The 19,215-nt window shown below is 39.0% G+C and overlaps 1 protein-coding gene across 2 annotated transcripts in view; it reads right to left on the minus strand.

The window, feature by feature from the left end:
• p3h4 (prolyl 3-hydroxylase family member 4 (inactive)) overlaps window positions 1–19,215 on the minus strand; it is a gene marked incomplete at its 3' end in the record, with an annotated part of 67,536 nt that overhangs the window by 1,282 nt on the left and 47,039 nt on the right. Inside the window, exons 2-7 of one of the 2 annotated variants that reach the window (XM_084131487.1) lie at window positions 14,516–14,665; window positions 14,246–14,417; window positions 13,887–14,015; window positions 13,009–13,154; window positions 12,611–12,694; window positions 72–1,579 (exon numbers count right to left, since the gene is read on the minus strand). In XM_084131487.1, coding sequence (XP_083987613.1) covers window positions 1,430–1,579; window positions 12,611–12,694; window positions 13,009–13,154; window positions 13,887–14,015; window positions 14,246–14,417; window positions 14,516–14,665 — 831 coding nt within the window. Of the gene's footprint in view, window positions 1–71; window positions 1,580–12,610; window positions 12,695–13,008; window positions 13,155–13,886; window positions 14,016–14,245; window positions 14,418–14,515; window positions 14,666–19,215 lie in introns of those variants that run through there. The other variant, XM_084131486.1, reaches the window with a different exon arrangement.

The raw sequence follows: 19,215 nt of genomic DNA on the forward strand, positions 1-19,215 counted from the left end.
AAGATATGTTTACAACATTTGATTCATATCACTACATTATGAGTTATTTACTAAGTCAGACGATCTCTTACCATTTGTAAGTGAGATGAACTTCATCCACAACGATACCCATTACGTTGGCTTGAAAAAAATCGGAGCCTAGCATGTCTCTCCACTTCTTGTTCAGCAGCCAGGATTCCAGGCTTCCAAAAAGGAGCTGGCAACGACCGCTGGTTATGTCCACCTCATTGTGCACGCCGAGTTGCATCGCAGTGATGCCCATTTCGGTTGCTTCTTTCACTTGATCCTCCATGAGTGCGACCAAAGGAGAAACCACAATGACCACAGGGTTTTTAATGCGCCCCATCTTCTTCGCGACCATCGGGGACAGCTGATAGATTAAACTTTTGCCGAATCCCGTAGGAAGGACGGCAAAAACATCTTTCCCATCAACAAATGCCTTGATCGCGGTTCTCTGCTCCTCTTTTAAAATTAATGCGATGTCAATATCTTCAATAACAGACGCGATAGCAGAATCTACACAACTCAATTCTCCAGCGGCAGCCATGAATTCAACCCAAGCGCTCCTTGATGACGTGGATGATTACGTTACCGTTGCTCATCTGTCCATCATCGTATAAAGCCCGCCCTGACAATTTGATTGGTCCGAACAGTTTTTGTTCGGGCATAATAGCTCCTCAACGGAGCGAGTCCAGACCGAACTTCCCGACCTAAAAATTTTGTGGGCGGGGCTAAGTTCGGCTGGCATCCAGGCTAGTGTTCTGCCGGCTCTATAAATAGTTCATCCAGCTAACTCAATGGCTTCGTCGGGAGTATTGTCATCCAGCCAATTTTCCGAGTATATCATCGCACAGCAGTTTGGACAAGTCCCTCCGTGCAGTAAGTCTAAGTCTGATTTCATCCATTTTGTTTATTATTGATCAGACATTCACAAGAAATACATTTGGTAGAGATGCCTTGAATGCCTAGTCTTTAGCCTGGTTCGTTTCCCCCACTTCTGTTTCTGTCCTCTGTGCTCTACACATCAAAGATGCAGACACATTTCATATCAACAATTTTTTTTTTTTTTTAATAGATAACACATTAAATGCTTGAGAGGGTAACAAAAGAAAAGAAAAAAGGACACCAAGGGTTAACATACTATTCCAAATACTGGCCTGATTTTAAGTGGAGTTTAGACTGGTGATGCATTTCCAATTTCAATAAGCTCATCTAAAAAATATATTACAAATATATGCTTTTTTTTTCTTTTTTTTTTTTGATTTGTGTGGTAAAAATCCCTTACTGCATTAGAATAATACAAAAGCTCCAAAGGGTCTGGTTAAAAGTAGAGTTACAATTAATGCATTACAAATCATCTCCAGTAAAAGGGGGAATGAGGCAACAATGGATGAGGAAGACACCAGACAAAGACAAAGATTGATGTGTTTTATGCAGCTGGTTCTCCTGTATCTCCTTTAGTTTTGGGTTCCTGCCACCATTCAGCCAGGAAAGACTCCTCATAGTCCCCTATTCCCTCAAACTCTTCATCAGGTGGATTTGACAGAGCTGATGCTGCTTCCTCTGAACTCACAGTCTCCTGTTAACAAACACAGTTCACATTCACATATTTATATGAACAGTCTAATTAATAGAACAATGTAGGACAGCAGCACCCCCTAACTTTGTATATTCAGGAAATTTTGTAGGTTTCCTCAATGTCCTGTTGTCCATGTGTATCTAGTATTGCAAAGTTTGGATTTAGATATAGTTCCATTAGTCATGATGGGTCACACCCAAAAACATTTCTGCACATATTTGCTGAATGATAAAATTAATGCTTGACTTCTTTTGACAACTTTATGCCTGAGGAATCTCTAGATGATACAAACCAATTTTCAAGTGAATCAGACCATCGCCTTGTGTTAATGTGTGTACACATATATACACATATATACATAAAAGCGCAGTACCGGGCACTATATCTGCGCTTGTGTACTCATACTCAAAAAAATGCTCCGATACCAACAACCAATACCAGGCAGCGTGCGTACAGTGTTTGTGTCCAGACAAAGAAACATACAGAGAGTATAAAACAGAGAGACAGAGAGTATAATGGGGATAAAAAAGAAGGCTGTCTTAGAAGTAAATGTATCTAATTAGTGGAATATTAAACGAAATATAGTAACATCTAAATAGCTGTGGTGCGCAGAGAGAGACATTTGACGTTTGAATCTCTATTTATACAAAGAAATATATATTTTTTCTTCTTTTTTTCCCTTCCCGTTCCTTCCTCTTTTTTTCATGCATGTGTACACACACACGACACAACATATTAAAAAAATACCTTCCACCAATTTAAAACATTTTGAATTAGGTTTTCCTCATGATCCATAGCACATAAGACTTCACATAAACCCCATGTTTCCTTAAAACAAACCAGATTTTTTGTCAATTTAAAATAAACAAACTCTGCTCTGATCCTTGAAGTAACGAAAACTCTTAACATTCTCTCTAGATCTGCCAAAGCTTCTTCATTTATCTTTTTTTCCCTTGCTATTAAACAATTAATTATGCCAATTCTTCTCTTTTCAGAGGCCTTATAATTCAGTCCATAAATGAAAACAGTCATTTAACTCTTCACCTAGTTTTTCAATCCAGTTTTCTACAAAAACTATATATATATATATATACAGTATATATATATATATATATATATATATATATATATATATACAGTATATATACAGTATATATACAGTATATATATATATATATATATATATATATATATGAGCAACATGTATGTACATGTTTGTATTTTTGAGAGAATAGTGTGTATGCATGGTTATTAAAAAAAAACAAATAAATAAAGTTTCTGGAATAGGGCCACAAAACACATAATAAATATGTGTCCACAAGACTTTTGAATAATGGGCGTTGTCGCTTAGAGTTTTTTCTTCAAAATGATCTGAAAATCATCCTGCCTAATCATTCACATAAAACAATACATTGATTTAAACTTTGTAAGACACATTTTGTTTGGAAAGGCAATAAGCGTGTGGGCGTGATTCACACCTGAGAAGACAATGACCCACATAATGAGCTGCATAATGAGCAGCATAATAAGCAGCATAATGAGCCTTTCATTCAGGTGTATCACTGAGAGAATGTGAGGACTTATTTTGTATGCATGCAAATTGCATAATAATCCATGGTAAACATTTCTAGTAACTATGCAGTTAATTCTCATACTGTATTTTCAGAATGTTTTGGAATATATCCTCTCCCCAAATGTGACACTAATAAAAAACTATAATAAATAATTTAATGAGAAGGTTTATATTGACCTATTAAGATGTTGCATCTACCTTGTAAATATATGTTTAGCTATTTTATTAAACAGTTTTTACATATAAATCAACAACAATTACAATTTTAACAATATTTCAGGTGTAATCTTTCTTTTTTAAAAGTTTACATTGATTTTATCATACGTATTTCAAAGGTAAGGATTCATTAGTTTGAATATTGGAACCAACACTATAATAACATCTTAGTTGATAATTCAATATACCTACTTTATTTTTAACAAAACATCACATACTATATATTTAACATATGAGCAGAAATATTTGCATATAAATGTTAATTTGCAGTTTAATACGTTGCTTATACAAAGACATTTTATTTCAACATATTTCAGTCGATTTTTACTCATCTCAGTATAGCAATATAGTTTGGTAAAAGCTAAACTAGTAGATGTGTTCATGTAAAAATAACATGTTTACTAATGTAAGTGCAAGTGTGCACTGTTGTTTACAGCTGTAGTAAACAAATGTGCCGTTCATTCATTCACACACAGACACGCGATTCATATTTAAACAGTCCTTTTGCAGTTTACCGACACTATTGCATATCTCGATTAGAACAAAGCACTTAAGAATAAAAAACGTACTATTCACAGTCCTCTGAATAGCTGGATCCATTGTTCCTCGATGTGAAACTAAATTATTCCTAAGGAAGCGAGCAGATCACGCCGGCGTGATTGCCGACCCCAGGGGGTTAAGAGCCACATCCCAAATTTCATCAGGTATTTCACTTTCTATGTCCTTTACCCACTCACCTCTTATTCTGTCAATTAAAACATAATTTGAGGACATAATCATCTTATATATTCTTGCAATTTGACCTTTAAGAAAAGTAGGAGACTGTAGAATTAATTCCACTTCATTTTTTTACATCACTATGCGTCTCTTGTACAAATATTACATTAATATTCTTATTTTGTATTCAATTAAACTTGCTCTTTTCCTGCCGTCTCTTCCCCCATTAATAATAATAACGGGTGGGTTACGGGAATATTAGTTCTGAAAATTGAGGTACTGGGGTTGGGAATTGGTCCGCCTCTGGAGCCAGCGTCCTGAATTTCTGACAGAATATGAGCTTGGATGTTTTGAGACACTGGGGGTGGCTCTGCCGCGACTGTGTTCGATGGGACGGGCATATGAGTTGCTGTAAAGAGAGAGTGCCAGGGTGGGAATTATGTAATTTTAGGGGCAAGGCCATTTGGCCTCCACCTTTTTTTTTTTTTTTAGGGGCACCAAGGCCATATGACAGGGCACAAAGGCCATCATACAATTCGATGGTTTTCCCATTCAGATTGATAGCATAACATCCTAATTTGGAATAAGACATGGATTATGACTTTTTTAATAAAAAAAACATTTTTTAATGAGAGAGAGAGAGAGCGCCATTACATCCAGAAGGTATACACCCTCACACAACAATAGAAACAACATAAATGCCAATAAAAGCATTCAGAAACACCACAAATGCCAATAAATTAATAATTTCCTGCATTGTCGAACGCTCTTCTTCATGTGTTTCAAATATGGACTATAATGTTCAGTAGAGCGCCCTCAGGCTGCTGGTATGAATTGAAAACAAAGCACATCAGTATACAGCGCTCATAATGATTACATCGACGCATTTGGCTATAAATTAAATAAAATATTATTCCTGTCAATAGAAATCTGATGTAAACTGAGAATATATCAATATTTCTCCAAATCTGCACACTTTTGAGCTAAAAGCCGTGAGGGACGTTGTTTTGTGAATCGCTTTCATGACGACAGCACAGGAGTTTTTTATGAATGGGAGCGTCTGACGCTCATAATTCATATTAAAGGTATCGACTCATTTTTGCATTTCATAACTCCTGACACAAATTAAGACATAACTGTCAATATAAATTTCTCAGAATACAATAGTGGTCAAATACTGAAACGTGAGTCTTATATCTTTTTAATGATGTAAGTTATAGTTTGTCAAGGTAATAACATTAAATCTTATAGTAACTTTGAACTATTAAAAAAAAAACGCTTCAGTGCGCCGACGCCGTTACCTCTGGAACCTTGCATAGGGCCCTTTTCTGAAAAGGGCACTTATCTACTAGCAAATAGATTTTGATATTTTTAGGTCAAACCGTTCTTGTCTGTCAGTCATATAATGCAGGTCTATGGTCACGGTCTCAAATAGCATCCACAGAGTCCAAATTAAAACAATTCCCCATCGTAAGTACACATTGATGGCCTAAGACACGAAACGAGAGGTTTGTGTGAGAAAACGGATAGTATTTATATCGTTTTTACCTCTTGTAACACAGCGACGTCCAAGTGATCTGAGGGCGCCCGCGCTTCCTGCTGTGTGACGTGTGCGCAGACTGGTGCATAGATAGACATATAGATTTCGCCTTCGCTACGGCAGTTCATGAACGAATGCCGTAGCCAAGGCGAAATCTAGTGTATATATCTATGCACCAGTGTCGACAACAGAGTGTCGTTCTTCTGTTGGTGCTGACGTTACATGCTTCTTGCACTGCTGTTTTGATGCGTGAGATCATCGATGTGATTATGACACTGCACCTGCGCGAATCCACAAACTAATTGAAGTTCAGAGACTACTTGGGTGGAACTTGGACAGGGCCAGGGCACACAGGCCACTGTGGCCGTACGATGATTTTTTTTTCACGGGGCATGAAGGCCAAAGTGTAGGGCAACGGCGGCCATGGCCGCGTGGCCGCGGTATAATTCCCACCCTGGAGAGTGCTGAGATTTTGCCTGGAGAAGAGAGCTGGAAGGGACCAAAGCCGGGGCTGCGATTGACAGCAGAGGCAGCCTCACGCTTGAATCGGCCTCTGGGGCTTGGGGAGGTAGATTAAAAGAAGCGTGAGAAGGAAAAGAAGGTTGAAAATGAGAAGAGTGGGCTTGTGCTGCAAGCGGAGGCAGCCTCACGCTTGCTTGAGCTGCTGGAGCTGCAGGCCACTGAAAAGGGGAGGGGGTTAGTAGCTGTCGCGGAAAAAGGTTGAAATGATTGGGCCTCCATTGCTAGCGGAGGCAGCCTCACGCTAGCATCTGGAACAGGTGCTGAAGGCCACTGAAAAGAAAAAGGATTAGAAGCAGTGGGAGCAACAGACTGATATGCTGAGGGGGGGCCGGCGGAGCCTGCTGGTGAGGTCTGACAGTGGAGGAAACCGGGGGTCGCTGAAGGCCTGCCGCTGCGGCCTGATGCTGGAAGCGAGCTGGATTTGGTGCGGTGAGATGATGGTGTTGTCGAGCGAGGTGAATCCTGAGCTTTGCGGGCTTTACTTTGCCTATTGGCCGCTTTGGGGGCCGGCGTGGACTTCGGAGAGAGGTTGGCTGATTGCAAGGATACATAGAGTGCATACAGTTCCGCTTTATTCATCCTTTGCGAGAACTGAACATCCGAATTGATCAGCGCATGCCTCAATCCTATGACTGTCCACTTCCCAATAGGTGGAATTGTTGGGACGGCCGAACGATAGGAAGGGGAGGAATTTTGATGTCTCGCTGGTGGAGGCGAGGGCTGGCCTCGGCGTCTAGGCTAGTGTGTGGCTGTTCGAGCAGGCCGGCGACCTCGCGAAGAAGCCTGGGGCTCAGTTGCGATGTCGGGCGGAGAAGGAGTGGTCTTAGGATCGGCAGATTGCGGCTGATGATCCGGGGAGAAGTTAGACTCATCGTCAGACGGGAAGAGCTGGAGTTGCGACATTATAGCACAAAGTGTGAACAAATATGCTGTTAAACTGTCAACGAACGGAGGTAAGTTTGCAATATACACCTCTTACCTCGTTGATTGGGTTGATTAACAGAGTGTGGTCCACTCGTGTCTAATTAGGTTTGATTGTCTGAATGTGCTCCACATGTGTTTAATTAGGTTTAATTATCTAAACGTGCTCCTCCCGAACTTTGTTAATAAAACATCATTTAATGGCTATTTCCTGAGGTAAATGTTATGTGACAATTGTTCCCCTCTTGTTTTACCTCTTTCCACGGTTGAAAAACACTGATTGATCGATATTATGTACGAGGAATATACATTTCGGTAAGCTATAGCCTACTGTATCTTTCAACATTGTTTATTTGTGTTTATTTACTATTAGCTAGAGATGATTGGTTCACGTGCCGCTTGAACTGAGGCACTGTCACATTTACAAGCGCCAAAACGGTATTTATTGTTTGCATTTCGTAATAGAATAGACAGAATCTGAGAGCTGATTTTTTATATATATCATAAGTAACCTGTTTTGTCTTGTCTGTCGGTCTCCGTGTCCTCTTTGCCTCGCGATTTTTCTGTTCATGAGAAAATGAATACGTGGCGTGAAAGCGTGTGAAAAGTGTAAATTGCGTGAATCTCACGCTGAATGCTTGAGAGTTGGCAGCCCTGAATTTGGCTGACATCTCCCCAACGACAGCCACGGTGACGGAACAGCTTGCTCTCCTGTCTCCCGTAATCTTTTCACGCGTGGACTTCATTAATAACTTATTTCCAAAGGGGCGTCACCAACAGACGTCGCTCAAATGCCTCTGGGTGCAATTGGATAGACCTAAAACCAATCAGAGCGATCGTCATCGTGTAAAGCCATATGCTGCGTCCCAATTCGCCTAAGTTACACTACACCATAAAAGTATGTACTCTTTTTGTGAAGAAAAGGTATTTACTTTTGAATGTGTAGCAAAAAAGTAGGCAAGCTTTGGGACATACTACTTCGTCATCTTTATCGGACGGATCTGTCGCGTGCATCCTGTCACTTAAACTGCCCTGTCAATCATCTTGTCACAGTTAAAATCCTCTATTAAATCTAATTTAATTTCCTACCGTTTCGGAGAGAAATGTAGTAGCACGTTCATCTGCCAGTGGGTCTTTCATGGAGACTGTCCTCATGTGTTTGCAATTTGAATATAATAATGCATTTAAAAGTTGGTGCGCTTCACCAACGGACGTCGCTCAAATGCCTCTGGGCACAATTGGATAGACCTAAAACCAATCAGAGTGATCGTCATCGTGTAAAGCCCGCCTCAACGTTTGTGATTGGTGCCTCGATTTGGACGGATTAGAAATCGGCTTGGATGGGCTCTTTGCCAGACTACTTGCAGAGCAAATCTAAATTTGCCGGAAGTTTGTCTGGGTTTTCCCAGGCTAGGGAGGGCGGGGATTGCCACCGTAAACAATCAGTAAAAACGAAAAACATTTAAAATTCAAAAAAAAAAAGTCAAGCTCTTGGTCAGAAGTTTAACGTCTAATCACAGTAATGATGTTATCAAATAATTTCGTGATAAGCCTCAGTTGTGGTCTTGACCAGTCTTGAAATAAAATCCCGAGTCCTCTTCGTCTGAGACCGAGACGAGACCGAGTAAAAATGTGGTCGATTCCGAGACCAAAAAAAGTGGTCTCACAATGAAGCAATGACAACATGACACAGACAAGGGAAGACATGACAGGATCACATGACTTTGAACAGGGGATCACATGACAGACATGAAACATGACAAAGACATTAAACTAGAGGTCGACCGATAGTGGATTTTATTTAGGTTTGACTGTACATGCCGATAACCGATTATTCAACCGATATTTTTAAAAATGGATACTGGGATTAAAAACAAACATAACACTCCAAGTAAAACAGTGCTAAACTGAAATGAAATAGATATATATACAGTGAGGAAAATAAGTATTTGAACACCCTGCTATTTTGCAAGTTCTCCCACTTGGATATCATGGAGGGGTCTGAAATTGTCATCGTAGGTGCATGTCCACTGTGAGAGACATAATCTAAAAAAAAAAAAATCCAGAAATCACAATATATGATTTTTTAACTATTTATTTGTATGATACAGCTGCAAATAAGTATTTGAACACCTGTCTATCAGCTAGAATTCTGACCCTCAAAGACCTGTTAGTCTGCCTTTAAAATATCCACCTCCACTCCATTTATTATCCTAAATTAGATGCACCTGTTTGAGGTCGTTAGCTGCATAAAGACACCTGTCCACCCCATACAATCAGTAAGAATCCAACTACTAACATGGCCAAGACCAAAGAGCTGTCCAAAGACACTAGAGACAAAATTGTACACCTCCACAAGGCTGGAAAGGGCTACGGGGAAATTGCCAAGCAGCTTGGTGAGAAAAGGTCCACTGTTGGAGCAATCATTAGAAAATGGAAGAAGCTAAACATGACTGTCAATCTCCCTCGGACTGGGGCTCCATGCAAGATCTCACCTCGTGGGGTCTCAATGATCCTAAGAAAGGTGAGAAATCAGCCCAGAACTACACGGGAGGAGCTGGTCAATGACCTGAAAAGAGCTGGGACCACCGTTTCCAAGGTTACTGTTGGTAATACACTAAGACGTCATGGTTTGAAATCATGCATGGCACGGAAGGTTCCCCTGCTTAAACCAGCACATGTCAAGGCCCGTCTTAAGTTTGCCAATGACCATTTGGATGATCCAGAGGAGTCATGGGAGAAAGTCATGTGGTCAGATGAGACCAAAATAGAACTTTTTGGTCATAATTCCACTAAACGTGTTTGGAGGAAGAAGAATGATGAGTACCATCCCAAGAACACCATCCCTACTGTGAAGCATGGGGGTGGTAGCATCATGCTTTGGGGGTGTTTTTCTGCACATGGGACAGGGCGACTGCACTTTATTAAAGAGAGGATGACCATGTATTCCGAGATTTTGGGGAACAACCTCCTTCCCTCAGTTAGAGCATTGAAGATGGGTCGAGGCTGGGTCTTCCAACATGACAATGACCCGAAGCACACAGCCAGGATAACCAAGGAGTGGCTCTGTAAGAAGCATATCAAGGTTCTGGCGTGGCCTAGCCAGTCTCCAGACCTAAAACCAATAGAGAATCTTTGGAGGGAGCTCAAACTCCGTGTTTCTCAGCGACAGCCCAGAAACCTGACTGATCTAGAGAAGATCTGTGTGGAGGAGTGGGCCAAAATCCCTCCTGCAGTGTGTGCAAACCTGGTGAAAAACTACAGGAAACGTTTGACCTCTGTAATTGCAAACAAAGGCTACTCTACCAAATATTAACATTGATTTTCTCAGGTGTTCAAATACTTATTTGCAGCTGTATCATACAAATAAATAGTTAAAAAATCATACATTGTGATTTCTGGATTTTTTTTTTTAGATTATGTCTCTCACAGTGGACATGCACCTACGATGACAATTTCAGACCCCTCCATGATTTCTAAGTGGGAGAACTTGCAAAATAGCAGGGTGTTCAAATACTTATTTTCCTCACTGTATAAATAGATAGATATATAAATATGAATATATTAAAATGAGAAGTTCTACAGAACAAACTCTACAGAAACTATTTTAAACAAAATATTACATGTCAAATGTGTGTTTCTTTAGCTATAACCTAGAAACATAGCCTATGTAAATTTCCTAGGTAACACTTTGCAAGTCCCATTTGTTAACAAGGATGTATTAGCTAGCTTTCATGAACTATATGCATTATGCAATATACGTTTTTACTGCATGTTTTAATATTTGAGCAGTACAATTGTAACTTGATCATTCATGTTAGTTCATTGTACATTAACTAAGGTAATAACAGATCAAATAAAAATTAAAACTCAATTTAAAATGTATGTAAACGTTGAAATTAACAAACTAACAATGAACAATACTTCTACAACATTTATTAACCTTAGTTAATGCTAAAATTGTAATCTTATTGTAAAGTGCTACCATTTCATATAAATCCATAGAGTCATGCTTAAAGAAGATGGCCATTTAAATATCTGCAAAGGCCAGAGCATTAAAATTACATAAATGTAGACCTATATTACATGTATAGTCTTGCTTCTATTTTAGAACACTTGATGATTATATAATCAAAACAACAGTATGTATTGTAGTGATAAAAAAAGAACTGAAATCGAATGCGTTTCTGATTTGTTTATGTTTCTGTCGGCTACATGAACATGGTGGTAACAATTGCGACATAAAACATTTGGGTCATGTTTGCGTGTGTTTTTGTCACATTGTTTAAACCGCTTGAGGTAGGTAGCTATACTAATGTTATTTCTCTCAGACTCGACGGAAAACATATATGGAGCAAATTATGTGCCATAATTAAACAAACAAATCCAGCATTTTGCAAACAAACTCGATCTACTTCGCAAAGGAAAACTCGACTCGCAAACAAACTCGATCTGCTTTGCAAAGGAAAACTCGACTCGCGAACAAACAGAAAGCAATGTGCAAGTACAAAGGTCAGTTTGAGTGAAAATGCAGTGGAGTAACAAATATGTATTGTGTTTTACAAATATAAATAAATGAGCCAAGATAATACTTCACAAATAAATACAAACCATCCTACAAATTGCATGTAACCTTTGAACAAATACCAAATCTAGTGCATACAAATGCATATCTGTCTGTTATGACTGTGTGACACTTGGCTTTTTATGAGATCTCTCGACTCGATTTTCTCACAAATGTGTCCAGGCAGATTTTCTCACAAATGCAGTTGAGCAACTTCCTCTTCTAAAACAGTAGATGGCGCTAAACTAGGGGATTAATTTAGCGCTAGTCTCCCGGGAGAAGCACTGATTTGAAACTTGTCTTTGCCTACAGCTGAGGAAAATGACCGGTCTTATTTGATCTATAATTAACCTTTTTGAGGTTTTCATTTGCAAACTGTTTATTGCACACACTCACATACACATGTAGGCCTACACGTTGTTTTAATATTACCATCATTAATGATTTATATCATCTGCCCGCGACCCACACGCAATTAATCAGAATGTTATTTTTTATTACTTGACCCGCCCGCGGATGCGACTGCGATCCACGCTTCACTGGACAGCGCATGTCACTCTTTAGCTAGCAAGTCAATTCACAAGTTCTAGCTATTTGCACGGTTGCACCAATCTTCTGGTATATCTGATGGTATATTTTACTAGAGACTTTACCTAAAGCAGTTTGACTGAGCACAAAAGCAGCTTCTTAATTGCGTCTGACCTTGTTCACAATGAGCGAGCTGGACCTTTTTCACAGACTGTAATGGCACGTTTTAACGGTCATCAGCATTGATAATCCTGCAAAGTTTTTATATATATATATATATATATATATATATAACAGTTGTGATACACAGTGTGGATAGTCAATCACTTAGATCAGATTCCTATCAGATAAAGAATTAATCGGATTTGAAATGACAGTGTGAACGTAACTATAGTTGACCTGATTTTAGATTACTGGATTTAGCTACTGTGCTATTAAATGGGGGTTTACCTCATCATCTGTCTGTAAATAATTCTGTGCAAACTCCAGCAGTTCCTTCAGTTTGGTAGTTAGATTGTAATATCTAAGAGCTTCCTGTATGGACAAAGACAGAAATGTTAAAACAGTAGTGCTAGAAACACAACTAGAACAAAATATTTTTTAAATGTTATCAGGTCACTTCAGAATGACTAACAGAGTTAAAAATGACCTTTTAACACTAGTTTTTGTTGTATGTGGATTTGTTCCTGGGTTTGAGTTAAAAGAAGCCAATTGAACCAACAAAACAAAATGTATCTGCCACTTCAGTACTGTGATAGGGAAGGAAATATATATTTTTTTATTAAAATGTCGAGCATCAGAAGCATTACCCTGATAAGTTCATAATATGCTTCTGTGTCTATACTTACTGGTCGTGGTTTAAAATGCTCGTCATGCAGTCCCCACTGTTGCCTGTAGTATCTGTAGTAGGCGATGTTCTGCTGCATCACTTGATCATCTGCATCAAACAGCATATAGCTCGCTGCACACAGCGCTGCATTACGTACATCATTTACTAAAAGGAAAACAAAAGACGTGATAATTTTAATGAAAACCTTTTGCCGATGAAGAAGTTTATGGGGGTTTGCGTTTGGACTGCTATAGTGGAGTGACTAGACTGCTATCTGATTGAGTTTGAACATTCCATTTACACTTGGCCACATAAATGTGTCTTCATAAACTGAAAATAAATCTAATCATCATTTCCCACACTACATGAAAATTCAAAGAGCTTCATATACAGTCTCAGCAACAGATTTTATATGCAACATTTTCAAAATCAAACATCACAAATGAGCTCCCTCAGCACTGGTGGGAGAAAATAGTGCTCACTACTTTTAATGAACATGAATGAATGTTGGACTTAAGAATGTAACACCAAAAACATCTGTAATGGCTCTCAAATCACCTCCTATCTTATATCATGCCCTACCAGTTTTGAATGATGCACTGTTCTAGGCAAGTTAGTTATTCCACATTTTTGTATCATGCCAATACCTGTAGATGTTTCAAAGTATTAGAAAGTGTCCATGTGAAATACTGAGAGACTTGCATATCCCCTATATTAATTTTATTAATAATATTAATTTTCTGAAATCTGCTTACTGATATTAAATATGGGCAGATCGTAATATTTATTTTGTCTACTGTTGGCAGATGCATTAAGACACTGAACAGTGCTTGTGCTTATGCTTGTGCTTGTATGTGTGCTTGTGCTTGTGTGTGTGCTTGTGTGTGTGTTACTTACATTTGTAATAAGCAAACTGCATGTAGTGGTACATGGTGGCAACAAATTTCTCCACAAAGTAACCACCAACATTTGGTATCAAATTCTCCTCACATTTTACTTTACACTTCATTACTTCAAAATAGAAATCTAGGGGAAGGAAAATAAGAGAGAGGGAGAATATTGCATTAATCCTGATACACACAAAAAAGTCCTCAACAACCAATGATTGTAGTAGACTTCCTATGACAGATCATTGCTGTACTTCTCAAGTATACCAAAGTCAGTTTCTTGTGTACCAGGCCTATTTTCATTGGGATAGGTTTTTATATTCACAGTTATTTGAACCAAATCTGACAATGCCTCATGACATCACTGACCGGCTAAGGTGGGATAAAAGTCTTTGAACTCCTGCACATCATATGACCCCTCACAGGACAGCAAACACATGTTGTATGTTTTAAAGTACTCAGCAGCCGCCAGCTCCATGTCTCGAGCACTGCTGCTAAAATCCCCAGAATTATACAGCTTCACAGCCTTCAGGAACAAAGCCTGAGAGGAGAGAAGAATGATATGAAACCATATTTAGTTATTTTGGAATTGCTTCTAACAAGTGAGGTTAAAAAGGGAAAACAGGAGAGAATAAATACCTCATAGGGCTGCTCCTCATGGTCTATGAGGTACTCCTCCATGTCAAACAGGCTTTTATAGTAGTTGAGACTCCTAGATAGCAGGGGATCCCCAGGGTTTCGCTGGAGATATGTGTGTGCTGCCGAAACTGCTCTCTCCAACTCATTCATCTAGATGCACATAACATAAGATACTTTAGCATCTGATTTTTTGTTTTACATGTTCTTATTTCTGGCTGTCAGCACCTGACTGCATGGACAAAATCTTTCAGACTCATTTCATTGGCGTTAGTGGAATAAGAGGTCAGTAACATAGGTGAGATCCAGGTGAGATTTGTCCATTGGCTTTCTCAGATTTAAATATATCTTGTGACTGCATGCTTGCTATTAGAACAGTCAAGTCACATGCATTTATATAGAGCTTTATAGAAACACTTCTGGTCTGTATAAACAATTTATTTGAAATTGCCAAATGAACATCTGCTAAACCCTCACCTTGTCACGGTGGTGATTGTATAAACACACATGAAGATGAAGGCAAATAGGTAATATTTAATAAATCCAACAGGTAATCCAACACAAACGGAGCAACATTCAACACATCCAAGACAGAAGACACCTAACACTGAACTGAAACAGAACCAAACATATATAAAGGTGAGAAAGATGATGATAATGAGTGAACAGCTGAACATAATTAGTGTCCATGAGAACAAATGAGTGACGAAGGCAGACGATGACAAAACAGGTCATCGTCCAAATAAACATGATTGTGACAGAATGCCCTCTCCCGGTAGGCAAGACCTCACACTGTAGAGAAGAGTAGACGAAGTGGCGAAGGGGTGGCACACAGGCAGGAGGAGGTGGCACACAGCAAACGCTGGTTGGCCTCTCACGTCCATAGACAGTATATAAACGCTCACGTCCAAATTTGAGGAAGTGGTGGGGGAAGTGACGTATGCCGTAAAGCAGTCGAATTTTGTAGTTCTTTTTGTGCTCGGGTTACTACCCGAACCCCGAAGTTACGTAGTGCCAGTAAAAGCGATACAGACCCCGTCAGGCTATGGCAGACGTGTCATTCAACCTATTGTAAGTCGATGTACCATCACAAGGGTCTTGGAAATATATTATGAAGGTTGAAAAGCTACATAGTGTTCCTTTAATCAAGGTTAATTGTAAGAGTGCAAGGGTTTTAGATACTGCTTTGCCACATTGGTGATGTGTCTGTTCCCCGAATTAGGAAATACAAAAAACTTCCAAACCCATCTAAGGGTAAAAATTGTATTGATGTTCAACAAATAAAAAAACAGATATAATACAAATGAGCAAATGATAAAACTTGGGTTGCTGAATATTCAATCCCTTACTCCAAAAGCACTTATTGTTAATGATATGATTACAGACTATAATCTATAGATGTGCTCTGTTTTACAGAAACCTGGCTAAAACCAAACGATTACATTACTTTAAATGAGTCCACCCCACAAGATTACGGTTATGAACATGAACCTCGTCTGAAAGGCAAAACGGGAGGTGTTTCTGTAATTTATAGTAATAAAACCCAAACGCTGTGACCTCGCGCCAAATGTTTTTATTGGTTTATTAAGTACAAACAGGCGAGTTATGAAAAATTGAGTGTGAGGGATTTTTTCACTTCACACAAAAAGACCTTGGAATGAGATGGCTAACTGTAGTAGCGTTTAGTCCACTGTCTATAATAGCCTAATTTAGAGATCACTTTTTTTTTTCTTTAACCGACTACCAACAACTTTGATCGGTTAACGTTGATACGGTCAACCATCGGTCAAACGGTCATCGGTTAACATCCCTACTAATGAAGTCTAGTTTCAAATATAATTCTTTTGAAGTGTTGGTGCTTAATGTAACAATATATAGTGTAAATCAGGGTGGGAATTATACCGCGGCCACGCGGCCATGGCCACCGTTGCCCTACACTTTGGCCTTCATGCCCCGTGAAAAAAAAATCATCGTACGGCCACAGTGGCCTGTGTGCCCTGGCCCTGTCCAAGTTCCACCCAAGTAGTCTCTGAACTTCAATTAGTTTGTGGATTCGCGCAGGTGCAGTGTCATAATCACATCGATGATCTCACGCATCAAAACAGCAGTGCAAAAAGCATGTAACGTCAGCACCAACAGAAGAACGACACTCTGTTGTCTACACTGGTGCATAGATATATACACTAGATTTCGCCTTGGCTACGGCATTCGTTCATGAACTGCCGTAGCCAAGGCGAAATCTATATGTCTATCTATGCACCAGTCTGCGCACACGTCACACAGCAGGAAGCGCGGGCGCCCTCAGATCACTTGGACGTCGCTGTGTTATAAGAGGTAAAAATATAAATACTGTTCGTTTTCTCACACAAACCGCTCGTTTCGTGTCTTAGGCCATCAATGTGTACTTACGATGGGGAATTGTTTTAATTTGGACTCTGTGGATGGCTGCTCTTTGAGACCGTGACCATAGACCTGCATTATATGACTGACAGACAAGAACGGTTTGACCTAAAAATATCAAAATCTATTTGCTAGTAACTTAGATAAGTGCCCTTTTCAGAAAAGGGCCCTATGCAAGGTTCCAGAGGTAACGGCGTCGGCGCACTGAAGCGTTTTTTTTTTTAATAGTTCAAAGTTACTATAAGATTTAATGTTATTACCTTGACAAACTATAACTTACATCATTAAAAAGATATAAGACTCACGTTTCAGTATTTGACCACTATTGTATTCTGAGAAATTTATATTGACAGTTATGTCTTAATTTGTGTCAGGAGTTATGAAATGCAAAAATGAGTCGATACCTTTAATATGAATTATGAGCGTCAGACGCTCCCATTCATAAAAAACTCCTGTGCTGTCGTCATGAAAGCGATTCACAAAACAACGTCCCTCACGGCTTTTAGCTCAAAAGTGTGCAGATTTGGAGAAATATTGATATATTCTCAGTTTACATCAGATTTCTATTGACAGGAATAATATTTTATTGAATTTATAGCCAAATGCGTCGATGTAATCATTATGAGCGCTGTATACTGATGTGCTGTTTCAATTCATACCAGCAGCCTGAGGGCGCTCTACTGAACATTATAGTCCATATTTGAAACGCATGAAGAAGAGCGTTCGACAATGCAGGAAATTATTAATTTATTGGCATTTGTGTTGTTTCTGAATGCTTTTATTGGCATTTGTGTTGTTTCTGAATGCTTTTATTGGCATTTATGTTGTTTCTATTGTTGTGTGAGGGTGTATACCTTCTGGATGTAATGGCGCTCTCTCTCTCTCATTAAAAAATGTTTTTTTTTTATTAAAAAAGTCATAATCCATGTCTTATTCCAAATTAGGATGTTATGGTATCAATCTGAATGGGAAAACCATCGAATTGTACGATGGCCTTTGTGCCCTGTCATATGGCCTTGGTGCCCCTAAAAAAAAAAAAAAAGGTGGAGGCCAAATGGCCTTGCCCCTAAAATTACATAATTCCCACCCTGGTGTAAATGATAAATCACGTTTGAGATTTGTGCTGGCTACTGTATACAGGACACCAGGGCACCATACAGACTTTATCAAAGAATTTGCTGATTTTCTATCAGAGTTAGTACTGGCTGCAAATAAAGTCCTAATTGTTGGTGATTTTAAAATGCATATAGATAACGAAAAAGATGCATTGGGATTGGCATTTAAAGACATTCTTAACTCTATTGGAGTTAGACAACATGTGTCAGGACCTACTCATTGTCGTAATTATACTCTAGATCTAATATTATCACACGGAATCAATGTTGATGCTGTTGAAATTCTGCAGCAGAGCAATGACATCTCAGATCATTATCTAGTCTTGTGTAAACTTCATTTAGCCAAGGCTGCAAAGCCGACTCTGTTTTACAAATATGTTAGACCTATCACTTCTGCCACTAAAGATTGCTTTATTAATAGTCTTCCTGATCAGTTTTATCATCTCAGCATCCCAGATAGCTTAGAAGAACTCGATATTGCGACAGAAACTTTGAACTCTCTCTTTTCTAGCACTTTAGACACAGTTGCTCCGTTGCGCTTAAAGAAGATTAAAGAAAATAGTCCAATAGAGACAGAGCGCAACGCGTCATAATCTGAAGACCACGCCCACCGGGGGTGGAAAACAATCCAACCGTCTCCATTGACTTTGCATTGCGAGAGGCTGCCTCCTTGTCATTTATGACTTATAACAAAAGACAGAAAAATACCTAAAAGCTGCTGTGTGACAAGGTGTACAGCAAACAAGCTAAAAAACCCAGAAATACATTTTTATAAGCTTCCGAACCGTAAATGCCAGCCTTTAAGAAGACAAAAGTGTATACAGGCAATAAGACGTGAAGCATCAGCAGGAAGAATGGGTAAATTGTGGGATCCTGATACTCAGTATGTCTACGTGTGCAGTAAACATTTTGTCACTGGTAAGTCAAATATCCAAATGTCAGTTTTATATATTATATTTATGTAAGCTAAGCTGCACGCATTTTGACAGTATGCAACTTTTAGCATGTGGATAAAGCAGAAAGCTATGCAGTAACGGCTATGTTTGCAAGTGCCTTAGCTACAGTATAGGGTTACGTTACTAAGAATAACATATATATTATTATATACGTTAATAATATAATAGGGTATATAATTACCCATATTAATATTTTCATTAATTATTACTAAGTGCCTTAGTTACAGTAATT

The sequence above is a fragment of the Abramis brama genome, assembly GCF_963993115.1.
Source record: "Abramis brama genome assembly, chromosome: 12".
NCBI classification, from domain to species: domain Eukaryota; kingdom Metazoa; phylum Chordata; class Actinopteri; order Cypriniformes; family Leuciscidae; genus Abramis; species Abramis brama.